At 41.7% G+C, this 15,202-nt stretch overlaps 1 protein-coding gene across 10 annotated transcripts in view; it reads left to right on the top strand.

Annotated features, from left to right (window-relative positions):
• Window positions 1-15,202, top strand: part of TEX14 (testis expressed 14, intercellular bridge forming factor) — a 115,088-nt gene that overhangs the window by 86,000 nt on the left and 13,886 nt on the right. For all 10 annotated transcript variants that reach the window (XM_072747591.1, XM_025996028.2, XM_072747588.1 and 7 more), the window contains 8 exons: window positions 372-653; window positions 1,485-1,585; window positions 3,699-3,818; window positions 5,448-5,514; window positions 8,562-8,643; window positions 13,241-13,303; window positions 13,808-13,935; window positions 14,524-14,729. In XM_072747591.1, the coding sequence (XP_072603692.1) occupies window positions 372-653; window positions 1,485-1,585; window positions 3,699-3,818; window positions 5,448-5,514; window positions 8,562-8,643; window positions 13,241-13,303; window positions 13,808-13,935; window positions 14,524-14,729 (1,049 nt within the window). The remainder of the gene's footprint in view (window positions 1-371; window positions 654-1,484; window positions 1,586-3,698; window positions 3,819-5,447; window positions 5,515-8,561; window positions 8,644-13,240; window positions 13,304-13,807; window positions 13,936-14,523; window positions 14,730-15,202) is intronic.

Genomic DNA, 15,202 nt, shown 5'->3' with positions numbered 1-15,202 from the left:
CTGTGTAGACTAGAGAGACTAGACAAACTCAGAGAGAATCCTTTCCACTAGTCTCTACAGACTGGGGGCTATAGATGTTATTTTATTATAAAATTTTCACAGCAAGAATGTCTATCTACAAGTTTTCTGCTACTTTCCATTGCCAGAATTCAGAAATGAACTGAAATTCTTTCCTTCCCCCTGTTATCAGTTCTCTTCTCCCCTTCAAGCCAAACAGGGCCAAGCTAAGGTTGATGCAATTCTAAAAAGGCAATTCTTTTTACAATATGAGCTATAAAATATAAAAGTATAATGCAGCTCTTTAGGAAGCAAAAGCTTTTGTTTCCAGTGCTCACAGTTCTATGTTAAATGCTGCTTTCTCTTCTCTCCAGTGGAGGTGAAAGAAATGGCAGAGAGAGCAGCTACTGGGCAGCTGATGGTACCACCATGGCATCCTCAGAGTAGTATGACTCTAGAGGGTGAGGCTAAAAATGAGCCTGATTCCCTGCTACAGCTCCCGATGAGGGACCCTGAGAAATTGGGCTGGCAGTGCACTGTAGAGTATCCCAGGAAAAATGATGAGCCAGGAGGAAATGGCAAATGTGACAAAATGGACAACGGTGACTGTGACAGTGATCAGCATGGCAGACAGCCTGGGCCTCAAAGCTTCATCAGTAAGTTCAGTTGGAGGCATTGGGATAGGTGAACTCTATCAAGTTGTTAGTAAGCCTCCTGGCATATTTCCTTTGCTTGGTCTTTTCTCCTTTTCTCTGGGAACCCTGAATTACGTGGGAAAGCAGCGTACCTTTTTGATTCTACTGTCCTTCCGGAAGGTAAAGAAATCCAAAGATTTGTGAGTTTTTCTGTTACTGGAGCAGATCTGTTTGCTCAAAGGAAGCAGAATAATCTCTATACAATGATCCTGTCCCTGGATCTAACCTGGCAGGGAAATGAATCTTTCTTACTTGAGTGCAGTGGTAGATAGATGGCCATTCCCTACTGCCCATTTCCTTGCATTGCATTTTAAGCCAGAAAAACTCCACTGGCTCCCAGAGATTCTATGCCAGAAGAACCTAGAGACAAATGGCATTGGCTGTCATCACTTTATAGAATTTATAGGTTTAAACTGAAAGCCATGTGGTTCCATCTGTTTATTTGTTTGAAAGTAGGGCATGGAATATTATTTCATAGTTGTTTACCATTCAAAGAAAGATGCATCTAAAATTATCACTTAGGTAGACAATCTAGTGGCTTGGGCTCTTTTAGTATTTAGAATCTGTTCCTTATTAAGCATTGCTTTTGAATGTGTGGGCAAAAGGACTGATGATACAAGACTATGTATTGGGGCCAGGCCAAATCACTTTCTGGACTGAACTTGACAGATGGGACATGGCCACCCTTGGCAGAATATTCCCACATCTCTTCTCTCACACCACTCTTCTCTCCTTCCATGCCATCTAAATATCACTGAATGACTATGGCCCTGGTTGTGTTAAAATCATTAGGTAACAGGCACCTGTCTCTCAGAAAAAATGAGCAGCCAGAGCATAGTGAAGTCTTTCAAGCAAGTTCTGATGCGTCTGTGGTCATTGAGAAATCTTACAGCGTAAGTAATATGGCCTGCAGAGCCAGGTTGAATCTGACAAAGTAGAACTGAGTTGTTATATACTACGACAGTGAAATATTGTCTATAGTAGTTCTTTTTTGTTTGGAGTATGTGTTCTCACGTGTCTGACACAAATGAGGAAGTTTTACTTCTCCGCCTAAATACTTTTTGAGTCAATTCAACTTAGAGCATTGTGTATCTTGGAGCTTGTGCAGAACACAGACAAATGTCAGATTCAGGAAGCCCTTGAGCTTCCTGTCTGGTTGGATAGATGAGACCAACTCTGGAAGTCCAGTGTGAGGTCAAGTATCAAAGCTTATAGCCGGGATCCCTGGGTGGCGCAGCGGTTTGGCGCCTGCCTTTGGCCCAGGGCGCGATCCTGGAGAACCGGGATCGAATCCCACATCAGGCTTCCAGTGCATGGAGCCTGCTTCTCCCTCCGCCTGTGTCTCTGCCTCTCTCTCTCTCTCTGTGACTATCATAAATAAATAAAAATTAAAAAAAAAATTCAAAGCTTATAGCCCAACAGGTGACTGAGGTCTGATTGGAGTAGGAAGAACAAGGCCAGGGTTGTGATGAGAGTGTCTTTGCCTAGAATGTCCTCTAAGACCCAAATTCAGCTCTCAGCAGAAAGAATGTGTTCATGCCTGATGACTGCACCTCAGCAGGATCAGTGTATTGAGGTTCTGACCCTGTTTTAGGGTTGTTTTTTTAAAGATTTTATTTATTTATTCATGAGAGACACACAGAGAGAGGCAGAGACACAGGCAGAGGGAGAAGAAGGCTCCATGCGGGGAGCCCGACTCAGGACTCGATCCTGGGTCCCGAGGATCACACCCTGGGCCGAAGGCAGCGCTAAACCACTGGGCCACCGGGGCTGCCCTGTTTTAGGGGTTTAACACATCCTTAAAGCATGCAGTTGGGCTACAGTCCAGCCAGGCTGAGGGACCAGAATTTTTCAATATTATGATATGAGGACACAGTCACTTAAAGAATATAAACGGCAACTGAAAATGAAATAATATAAAAATACAATTGTAGTAACATTTTTCTTTTTCTCACACGAGACCTGGAAGGATAGGCCATGTTAAGTATACTGGCTTGACTGGAGAAGCAAGTCTGTCAGGAAAGTGGGGAGAGTATGTGAGGCCAGGCTTACCTGAGAAGTTTCAATTTGATATGAGCGGTAAAAGGGAGCAGCTGCCAAGTGCATAGAAGAGGAGGCTTGTTGCAAAGGCAGCATCCAAGGAAATAAATCACGAAACCTCTGCAAAGAGATGACTGAAGGTGTAAAGAGGAGTTAGTTGCCTGCCCATGTGGTAATCAGTGCCTGCATGTGGAAAAATCAGCAGAAAAGGAAGAGGTGGAACAGAGATGTTGAAGAAATAATTGGTACTTTTGAATTTTCAAATTTTATTTTTATTATTGAGATTGCATTGTTATTTTTATTTTAAAGGTTTTTTTTTTTTTTAATTTACTTGAGAGAGAAGGAGAGAGAGAGTGCAGACATGAGCTGGGGGAGAGAAAGAGGGAGGAGAGAGAGAATCCTCTAGCAGATACTCACATTGAGCTCAGATCCCAAAGAAGCAAGCTCTGTCTCAGGGACTTGGGATCATGACCCAAGCTGAAGGCAGATACCTAACTGACTGAGCCACCCAGGCGCCTTGTGTTGCTATTTTTAACATCATGTTCCTTTGCTTGCTTTTAACTGTAGCACCCAGGGGACTCTTCAGTTGCTAGAGATCTCAGCTTCCTCATCTGGAGGACAAACCATCTGTGGGTGTTCAAGCTCCATCCCAGCTTGAGTTGTCTAGGGCCTTTCTTAGTATTTCGGAACAGAAAGGTCACCCAACTCCCTCCCCCTCCATTGTGCAGATGAAGATGATGAGTCCCAGGACTGTCATTTGCCTCACTTGCTGCAGAGGGTTCACAGCTCACTGGGGAAGGAAGTCAGAGGCAAATGTTTGAGCAGGCAAGAAGGGCCAGCTCAGAGAGTATCACTCTTACTACTGGGTAATTTTAGATAACCCCATTATTAACACTGTATCCAACTATAAAGGGATTTGTTTACAATGAACACCAACCTAAAAGTGATTTCCTGCATTGTTAATAGGATCAGTCCATGCGATCAACTTGTTCACCAGAGTCTTCTGAGGACATAACAGATGAATTTTTAACTCCAGAGCATGAATATTTTTATTCCTCAACTGCTCAAGAAAACTTAGCTCTAGAGGTAAAAGCCACAGTTTAGGGTAAAGTATTTTTCAGCTTTCTCTATTGCCTTACTCCTTTTAAAATAGCTTAAGTGTATAATATTGACTTAGCAGTGTTTTCATGTGTTTTGAAAAGACATCTGAAAAATAAAGAGTTTTGAAAATGGAAGGTCATATGCAGTTTCTCCCAACACTGCAGTTCCTGCATTTGTACAGGACTTTGTACTTTTTTTCAAAACACTTTTCTTCATGCTACCTAATTCACATATCGTTCCTTTGGAGAAGAGAAGAAGGCCTGCTGTTATTCCTCTTTGTGAAGAAGTGGTAGGGAATTAGCCCTGGCCTGCCAAGCATCAGTAGCAGGAGAGCCAAGATCAGAGGCCAGGGCTCAGCATGATTATGAGGTTGAGCAGTGCATGGGGCTTTCTCAGGAACCGGCCTAGCTTTGACAATCACCTATTTGTACAGAGTATTTTCAGTTATAAAATGAAGCTGCTTGGATTTCCTTATTTATAGAATTTCTACCTCACCTTCCTGCTAACCTGCCACCTTTTTTGGACCTTTTACCAATACGGAAGATGGGGTGGAGGAAAGGGAGGAGGGTTGTATGTCTCAAACACAACATTTGACTGACAAGAATTCAGTGATATAACAGAAGCATCATTTCCACTATTCTGCACTTCTGATAATTCAGAGCAGTTTTTCATTATTAATCTTTCAACTATTCTTGATTTTACTGTGAGCAGACTGGGATGTTAAGAAAATCTTTAATAAAAAGATAAAAGTATATGTATATATATACACACATACACACACACTATGTACATATGTATATGTATATATACACATATATAAAGTGTAACATAGAGAAAAGTACACAGCTCTTAAGTGTGCAGCTCATGGACTTGCACAGATTGAACATGTTCATGTAACTAGCACCAAGATCAAGAAGCAGAATGTCCTCTGTCCTCCAGAAGACCTCCTGGGCCTCCTCCTCCCAGTCACTGCACCCTCTTAAATGAACCGGTATTTTGAATTCTCACCCCAGAAAGTAACTTTGCAGTCTGGGCCATTTTTCCAAACTTCTTTGGCTTTTCTTTTTCTTTTTTTCCCCTTATTTTATTTATTTGTTTAATGATTTTATTCATTTATTTGAGCGAGAGGAAGGGAGAGCACAGAGGGGGAGGGGCAAAGGGAGAGGGAGAAGCAGACTCACCATGTATGAGTAGGGAGCTCCATGTGGGGCTGGATTCTAGGACACTGAGACCATGACCTGAGCTGAAGGTAGATGTAAACAACTGAGCCATCAAAGTGCCCCCCAACCTTTTTTTGCTTTTCTGATGAAGGTCCTAGGAATCAAAACATCTTTGTTGGAAGGTTGGAGAGGAGGGGATAATGAAATAAAGAAGGGAAAAGTCACATAGTTCCTCCTCACAGTGGGAGGTAGGGGAAGCCATGTTGAGGAGGAACATAAAGTACAAATGAGTACTTAGTGTCTTCGAAACAGGTTTATTCTTTTTCTATAAAAAATGAAAGAACCTTACAAGGATTTTCAAGGTTTAAGAACATCAAGAGATTCTCCTTCTACCTTCTGATTATATGTCAGCCTCCAGTGACCCTGCTTTCTTTGCTCTTTTATTCTTATGTAGACCTCCAGTCCCATAGAAGAGGACTTTGAAGGAATACAAGATGTATTTGCCCAGCCTCCAGGCTCTGGTAATAAACTCTTTCTTTCTTTTTTTTTTTTAAATATAAATCAAGCTTTTTTCTTTTATTTATTCATGAGAGACACACAGAGAGAGGGGCAGAGACACAGGCAGAGGGAGAAGCAGGCTCCATGCAGGGAGTCTGACATGGGACTCGATCCTGGGTCTCCAGGATCAGGCCTGGGCCAAAGGCAGCACTAAACCGCTGAGCCACCCGGGCTGCCCTGGTAATAAGCTCTTAAGGCAGATTCCTTTTTACTTGCCTTCACTTTCTATTGGATGACAGATCTTTAGAGCTGGATCAGTCCTTAGAGATAACCTCCTCCAGGGCTTTGATTTTTACAGATGAGGGCTCAGGGATTTCCCCTCATTAGAATGAATCTCCTGCCCCTCACCAGCCTCCTGACATCCACATATCATGTTATCTGTACTTGCCTTGCATTCTTTTTTTTTTTTTTAAGATTTTATTTTATTTTTTTTTTAATTTTTATTTATTTATGATAGTCACAGAGAGAGAGAGAGAGAGAGAGAGAGGCAGAGGGAGAAGCAGGCTCCATGCACCAGGAGCCCGATGTGGGATCCGATCCCGGGTCTCCAGGATCGCGCCCTGGGCCAAAGGCAGGCGCCAAACCGCTGCGCCACCCAGGGATCCCAAGATTTTATTTATTTATTCATGAGACACACACACACACACACACACACACACACACACACAGAGGCAGAGACAGAAACAGGCTCCATGCAGGGAGCCCGACGTTGGACTCGATCCCGGGCCTCCAAGATCACGCCCCAGGCTAAAAGCAGCGTAAAACCGCTGAACCACCCAGGCTGCTCTTGCCTTGCATTCTTAGAGCATATGTTTAGTGGTTGCTGCTGCTGCTCCTCCTCTGCCACTTCTTCCTCTCCTCCTCTTTTTTTTCCCCCTCTAGTCTTTTTAAAAAATATTTTATTTATTTATTCATGAGAGACACACACAGAGAGAGGCAGAGACACAGGCAGAGGGAGAAGCAGGCTCCTTGCAGGGAGCCCGATGTGGGACTTGATCCCGGGTCTCCAGGATCAGGCCCTGGGCTGAAGGTGGTGCTGAACCTCTGAGCCACCCAGGCTGCCCTTCCCTCTAGTCTTTCGTTAGATTTCTCACCCCTTTGTGGCACATAGCAGATGCTTGGTTATCTTCACTGAGCTGAATTGAAGGATTTGCTCAGGCCATACGACTGGTTATTGGCACAACAAAAACTGGAACTTGCTCTTCATGTCCCTTTCTACTCCAAAAGGCATTTTCCTTTGCTTGCTTAGCATCTTGGCAAAGAGTTAATAACAGCCGATAGAGCATAGTCAACGTAACATCCTTCCCTTGGGAGGCCTTGGGTTCTATATAACACAGCAGCTGCTTTCTGTTACATGAGAAATTAACTTTGGATCAACAGCCTGGGTGTGGCATAAGATAAGATAGAAGTGAACCACTGGTTCTGATATAGACATTTTAAAAATTGTACACTTTTACTCTTTTAAGGTATACAACCATCTATTTTAAAGCCAGAGTTACCCACTTATTGAGCCATGTAGCTGTCTGTTTTCATGTCTCAGCATTCTGAACCCAGGCATAGTGGGCTTGAACTTTATTCCCTTCCTCCTGCTGGATGCTCTGTCTTCCACCTGTAACTTGATTCATGCCCCTGTCACAGTCAAGAGCATTTTAAGAAGCAATAAGCTTTTAGATGAACAGTTAAATTCTCAGGACAACATGTATTAAAAGTCCCCAGACCTGGGTCTTAGGTTATCCACTTCTTTCTGTGGAACCTCTGCCCATGATCATTTTCTGTGTGAACCTGGCCTATGTATAGCCATTTCACTTCTGTTTGGAAGAGGGTAGAATAGGATAGAGAAGTTATGGGGCAGATAGGTAAAAAACCTAGGGCTAAGTTTGATACAGGTATCTGAAATACATGAAGAAGCCTCTGATTTACTCATTTCCTGCTTTGAGCCTTTTTCTTTCCCCCTTTTCCATTAGGGCTCTAACATATACTCCTTCAATACCAGGTGTTGCCACAGGTACCAATTGGACCCATGCTGGGTTCAAACCCAGTTCTGCCACTGATTTCCCGCCCCTCCCTTGCGTTACCTTGGGCAAGTCATTTCACCTCAGAGCCCTACTCTTTCTTTGTATAAAATAAAGGAGAGAGACTCTAAAATCTCTTAGTTTTCCTCCAGCTCTAATTGTGCTTATTAGGAATTCCTTTATGCTTTCTAGATATTTGAAAGAAAGTCATGAAAAGAAGAACCCCAATTTTTCTCTACTGTTGGGGTTTCAGATGTTCTTGGTACCTGCTAAAAGATGACATTGCTTTGGTGGGCCTCCCCTTTGCCCACCAGACTATGTGTTCCTAAGGAATGGCAGAGGGATCATGTGCATTTGCCAAGAAGCCAGGCTGCTCTATCTGTCCCCTTCTCTATAAATCAGAGCAGTATAGTGGTGGGAAGGAAAATGGATAGTGACCCTGTCTGCCCGAAGGTCTGCAAAGTATCTTACTGAGAACTGGTGGGGAGTATCTTCAGACACTTGATGTCAGGGGAAACAGAGCACAGTTGAAATAGCACCCCCCCCGCCCCCCTTAAGTGGAGTCTGTTAGCCAAGAGGCACAGTTAACATCCTGGGAATGCCCAGCTAATGGTCTTTTCTATTTGGATCTTTAGTGAACAAACAGTTCTTGGTTTCAACGCCCCCTGGTGTCTGTTGACAGGAACCAGGTCAGTTTGCCTTCCTGAAAAGACAAAACAACATTTGTCTCCAGAAATAACCGAGTGGTTATGACTGAAAAGCCAGTAAATGGCTTGATTGTATTCTGAGAGTCAGAATATAGTTACCCCTTCTGAGCAAGGAAAATAAACTTTCAGAGCAATCTCCTTCAGCACTCAATCCAAACCTAATTAGGAAGTACTTTGTTTATCTAGATTATTTCTTATTCTGGACCAGACCAAGGGAAATTCTAGGAAATGAAAGTAATAATCTGGGTTGGCAAAAATTCAGTTAAAAATGTATTTACTTTATTGTTTAAGGTGAAGAAAATTTCCAAATGAGAAAAAGCCTTGGAAGGAATGCTGAGATTTTGACTAGGTCTCAATTCCAACCTATACAAAGGTATGTGCTAGTATTTTATTTGTAGTTTCAGCCTCACAGAAGTAATGTTAAATGATGATAATATCCCATATTTATATATTGCTTTTCCTCAAATGTCTTAGCTACCATGTCATAAAAATGAGCTTTGGGCAGCTTAGCTTTCTTAGGATTTGTTCAGCAAGATTGTGAAGGATTGTGAAAAGGAGTCATTATCTGTATTCAGATCCTGACTCTGCCTTTCCATCCCTGTAACATTGGTCAGGTTCTCAACCCCTCTCTTCTGTTTCTCCATTTGTAAGATTCCAGGAACAAGAATACTTACAGAGAGTGCTGACATAGAAATTGAAAGTAATAACATAACTCCTGGCATTTAATGCAGAGAAATGTTCATATAAACACACATATATAGGGGCACCTGGGTGGTGCAGTTGATTGAGCATCCAACTCTTGCTTTCCACTCGGGTTGTGAGGATCTTGAGATCGAGCCCCTGGTCAGGCTCCACGCTCAGCTTGGAGTCTGCTGGGAATTCTCTCTCCCTGTCCCTTTGCCTCTCCTGCTTGTGCTCAAGCTTTCTCTCACTCTCTCTCAAATAAATAAATAAATAAATAAATCTTTTTTAAAAACCCCAAATACATGAATGTTTATAGCAACTTTATTTATTTATTTTAGTTTTGCAACTTTATTTGTAATAACCAGAAATTGGAAACCCAAATGTCATCAAACGAGTCAATGATTTAACAGACTGGTACATCCATACTGTGCAATATTCCTCAGCAATGAAAAAGAATGCACTATTATTGATATATGCAACAACCTGGATAAATCTCCAGAGAATTGTGCTGGGTGGAAAGAGCAGTCCCCCAGTTATTTACTATATGATTTCATTTATATAACATTCTTGAAATTATGAAATTATAGAAATTAAGAACAAATGAGTGATTTCCAGGGAATAAGGAAGAGGTACGCAGTAGGAGAGAAGTAGATATGCCTATAAAAGGGCAGCATGAGGGATCCCTGTGGTGGTGGAAATGTTTTGTATCTTGACTGTATCAATGTTGATATCTTGGTTGTGATACTGTTCTATAGATTTGCAAGATGTGGGACGCCTGGGTGATTTAGCGGTTGAGTGCCTGCCTTCAGCCCAGGGCATGATCCTAGAGTCCCAGGATGGAGTCCCACATCAGGCTCCCCGCATGGAGCCTGCTTCTTTCTCTTGCTGTGTCTCTGCCTCTCTCTCTGTCTCTCATGAATAAATAAATAAAATCTTAAAAAAAAAGATTTGTAAGATGTTACCATTCAGAGAAACATGGGTAAAGTATGTTTCTTTAAACTTGATGTGAATATGCAGTGGCTTCAAAATAAAAAGTCTGATTTAAAAAACTAGTAGTAGGGGTGCCTGGGTGGCTCAGTTGGTTAAGAGTCTGCCTTCGGGTCAGGTCATGATCTCAGGGTCCTGGTATTGAGCCCTGCTTCTTTGGGCCCCAAGCTCAGAGGGGAGTGTTTCTCCTTTTCCCTCTTCTTCTGTGTACTTGCTTGCACTCTCTCTCCCTTTCTCTCAAATCAATCAATCTTAAAAAAAACCCCTATAATAGATGTAAAGTGCCTGGTACAATAACATTCAATTTACTTTCCCTCTTTCTAGGCCTCAGCTTCTTTATCTATAATAATTATAGCTACTATTTCCTGAACAGCTACCATATACCAGGTACTCAGTTTTCTCAGATTTAATTCACTTAACAGTCCTCTGAGGTATATACTGTTATCTCCATCTTGCGAATAAGGCAAGTGAAGTTCAGACAGTTTAAGCATTTTTTAAAATAAATTTATTTTTTATTGGTGTTCAATTTACCAACATACAGAATAACACCCAGTGCTTATCCCGTCAAGTGCCCCCCTCAGTGCCTGTCATCCATTCACCCCCACCCCCCGCCCTCCTCCCCTTCTACCACCCCTAGTTCGTTTCCCAGAGTTAGGAGTCTTTATGTTCTATCTCCCTTTCTGATATTTCCCACACATTTCTTCTCCCTTCCCTTATATTCCCTTTCACTATTATTTATATTCCCCAAATGAATGAGAACATATAATGTTTGTCCTTCTCCGATTGACTTACTTCACTCAGCATAATACCCTCCAGTTCCATCCACGTCGAAGCAAATGGTGGGTATTTGTCGTTTCTAATGGCTGAGTAATATTCTATTGTATACATAAACCACATCTTCTTTATCCATTCATCTTTCGATGGACACCGAGGCTCCTTCCACAGTTTGGCTATTGTGAACATTGCTGCTATAAACATCGGGGTGCAGGTGTCCTGGCGTTTCATTGTCTCTGTATCTTTGGGGTAAATCCCCAACAGTGCAATTGCTGGATCGTAGGGCAGGTCTATTTTTAACTCTTTGAGGAACCTCCACGCAGTTTTCCAGAGTGGCTGCACCAGTTCACATTCCCACCAACAGTGTAAGAGGGTTCCCTTTTCTCTGCATCCTCTCCAACATTTGTGGTTTCCTGCCTTGTTAATTTTCCCCATTCTCACTGGTGTGAGGTGGTATCTCATTGTGGTTTTGATTTGTATTTCCCTGATGGCAAGTGATGCAGAGCATTTTCTCATGGCCATGTCTATGTCTTCCTCTGTGAGATTTCTGTTCATGTCTTTTGCCCATTTCATGATTGGATTGTTTGTTTCTTTGGTGTTGAGTTTAATACATTCTTTAAAGATCTTGGAAACTAGCCCTTTATCTGATACGTCACTTGCAAATATCTTCTCCCATTCTGTAGGTTGTCTTTTAGTTTTGTTGACTGTATCCTTTGCTGTGCAAAAGCTTCTTATCTTGATGAAGTCCCAATAGTTCATTTTTGCTTTTGTTTCTTTTGCCTTCGTGGATGTATCTTGCAAGAAGTTACTGTGGCTGAGTTCAAAAAAGAGGGCCTGTGTTCTCCTCTAGGATTTGATGGAATCTAGTCTCACATTTAGATCTTTCATCCATTTTGAGTTTATCTTTGTGTATGGTGAAAGAGAGTGGTCTAGTTTCATTCTTCTGCATGTGGATGTCCAATTTTCCCAGCACCATTTATTGAAGAGACTGTCTTTCTTCCAGTGGATAGTCTTTACTCCTTTATCAAATATTAGTTGACCATAAAGTTTAGGGTCCACTTCTGGGTTCTCTATTCTGTTCCATTGATCTATGTGTCTGTTTTTGTTAAGCATTTTTTTCTAAGGCTGCAGTTAGTAAGTGGCTGTGTCAGTCAGGATAGCCTAGGCTATGCTGTATAACAACTTCCAGATTTTAGTGGCTTAAAACAGCAAAAATTAATTTGTTTTGCTCAGACTCCGTGTCCATCGTTGGTTCGCTAGAAGTGTTCTGTGCTATATTACCTTCTGTCCAAGAGCCAGGCTGAGGGAGACTCCATCCTTGTACTTGATTGCTGAGGCAGGAAAAAGGGAGCATGAATTGTGCACTGTCCTTAAGGTTTCTGCCCAAAAGTGACTCACATCACTTTAATTTTTATTTCACTAGTTAAAACAAGTCATGCAACCATTTATATAAACCAGGAGAGCCAAAAAAAAAAAAAATGCTCTCCTACTGTATGCTTAGAAGAGAAACAAATACTCTAGTGAACAGAATTAATAAAGTCACAACTCCATCCAAAATCCATGCTCTTCCTTTTGTACTGTTGGTCTCATAGGATTGTTGCAAAGCTTAAAAACATGAAAACATATGGAAGAATTTAGCATAGGATCTGGCTTGTAGTTTGTATTTAACAGATATTGAAATTGAATCCTAGATATAAACAGGTCAAGTTTGTTTTCAGTATTCTTTTCTGCTCATTTTTTGGCATAAGTCTCTCTTGGCCTTGCCTGATGATCCATGCAGGAAGCTGTCTCACAGGTAGTAAAGCCCCATGGCTCTGCCCTTTGCCCCAGCCTCCATCTCCAGCAGATTTCCTGTGCTCTGTTGATTTCCTCAGAAACTTGCTCACTGTCATATAGTATCACCGGCTTATTTCAGATGGGCTGACCCTTAGAGGGTATTTATTCAATCTCTGGAAAAGAATCTGAGGCCCAGAGCCAGGCCCAGACATGCCTGAGAATACGTGGCTAGTCATTAGCAGAGCCAGGACTAGAACCTACTCCATTTTTTAAAAAAAATTATTCATGAGAGGGCAGCCCTGGTGGCCCAGCAGTTTAGCGCTGCCTTCAGTCCAGGGCATGATCCTGGAAACCTGGGATCGAGTCCCACATTGGGCTCCCTGCATGGAGCCTGCTTCTCCCTCTGCCTGTGTCTCTGCCTCTCTCTCTGTGTCTCTCATGAATAAATAAAAATCTTAAAAAAAAATTCATGAGAGACACAGAGAGCGAGGTAGAGACAGGCAGAGGGAGAAGCAGGCTCTCCGCAGGGAGCCCAATGTAGGACTGGATCCCAGGGATCATGATCTGAGCCAAAGGTAGATGCTTAACCACTGAGCCACCCAGGCATCCCCTTACTTTACATTTCTGAGCTTCAGGAAGTACCCTTCCTGCTGCTTCTCACACTGGGCTGATTACCTGGTCTCTTGTACTAGATTAGTGCACTCTGCTAACAGGGGATTCATGTAATTTTCTCACTTTCTCTCTTACAGTACTGAAGGTGAACAAGAGGAGACATTAAAGGAATCACCAAAGGAGCTGAAAGACAAAGACATGTAGGGCCACCAAAGGGTTGCCTAAGGATGTTGTGTAAAGTCTTGGTTTTAGGAGAATAGTATTTCCTTATTTATAAGAGAATACTTTCTTCCCATTTTTATGTATACATTTAAAGCGAGCCTGTTTCTTCTTTCACCAAAAAGCTGTTATGATGACGTGATCTAAATTAATAGCATCTTGTAATCAAGGAAATATAGTGGTAATGATGATGATATTAATAAGTGTAAACTTGAGGTAGATGAGATCTGTTTTCCACATAAATATACTTTCATCCATGGAAATAGTTATTTTTAGCTGCTGTGTTTCAAGTTAGTATCTCTTTTTTTAGGATATTCTCTAATATTCTCTTTAAGATATGTAAAATATTCTAAGATAGTCTTTAATTCTGGCCTACTGCCAAATAAAGATCGTTGTCAAGAACATCCTTTAAAAGCACCCATCAGGAATATATTGTTTGATTTTTCTAGACATCTCCTAATTACTTTGTGTTTTTAATTTCTTAGATCACTGACAGACATTCAAGACCTGTCTAGTATCTCCTGTGAACAAGATAGTTCTTTTAAGAAAGTCTCATGTAAAACACCCAAAGTAAACCATGCACCTACCAGTGTTAGCACTCCGCTCAGCCCAGGTAATCATTACAGGGAGGAGTGTTTGGAGAGAACAGTTCCTATCCCATTGGCTTTTGGGAAACCAGACCGTGAGAACAGACTGGCAGGTACAGAGTTGTCTCTTTAGCACCAGAGCTGATGAAGATAATCCCATGAGGGGCCAAGTAGGGTTGTTGTTGGTGGTGGTTATTAAGCAGTTATAGGTAGATTTTTGACTTTGGTGGTAGAGACACACAAATACAAACTACTTTGTACTCTAGTGCTACTGAATTTAGTGCAAATATGTTGGATTTTCTAGTTTGTAACTTAAAACCTATTGTGCTTAAGGATACATAGTGTTCAGTCCTGCAACCCCAACAGCCAGCATCAAATAGCCTCTCTCTGGTGTCCTTAGTTCTAGGATATTTGTGGTTCAAATAATTTCCTTTTATTTTGATGGCCAAGTTTAGAGACTATCATTTTTTTATACTTTGAGGAGCTATGTCTCATATCAGCGGTTATTTTGGTTATTAACAATTTGGAGAATTCTTGGTATAGATAGAGTTTTGTGTTTTGTTTTTAAATAATGTAAAGAATTTGGACACTGATTGCCCTCTTTTCTGCAACAGGGTCAAGTTCTTCACCTGCCAGTGGGTATAAAGACTGCCTTGAAAATATCACATTTCAGATTAAAACAGGGTCTACCTCATGCTGGAACAGTCAGGAATCTGTTCAAACTTCGTCTGATAGATTTACAACTGTTCGAGAGAAAGCAAAGAGCCTAGATTCCTTTCTTACTTCCTCTGAAAATGTCCCTTCAAAATTGACCAGTCTTGTAAGTATATTGACCCTGCTTTCCATATTGTTGGAGTCAGCCCCAAAGCCTTGGGGATCCCAAGTGCCAAGATTTCTCCAAATCCATTTTATAAAGAAAGCAAAAAATAAGTTAGATCTTCCCTAGGCCTCCCTGGTGTGTCTCTATGAGTCTGTATATTGTAGGATAGATCTTGGGTTTTTATGCCTGCTCCCCCCCCCCCCCATGTCTGGCAGTTTCTTTAAAGAGCCAAACTACCACAGCTTATAATGCTACCTTCGCCTGCACTCTACTTTTAATCTACACATAATCTGCTTACTAGAGGAGGCTTGAGTTCTGCTTCCTTTTTGATGCCTCCTCTGCTTCAATCCGTGAGAGTTTTGATGGATCTCCACCTTCTCTGAACTCCTGAACTAATAGTCTACAATAAAAACAAATATTTGTATATTACCTTCTCCTCTCCTCTTTTTTCTCCCCCTGCTGTCCTCCTTTTT

Source organism: Vulpes vulpes, chromosome 2 (genome assembly GCF_048418805.1).
Source record: "Vulpes vulpes isolate BD-2025 chromosome 2, VulVul3, whole genome shotgun sequence".
Taxonomy (NCBI): Eukaryota; Metazoa; Chordata; class Mammalia; order Carnivora; family Canidae; genus Vulpes; species Vulpes vulpes.
Note: the sequence above shows the minus strand (reverse complement) of the source record. Positions and strands in the feature narration are given on the sequence as shown.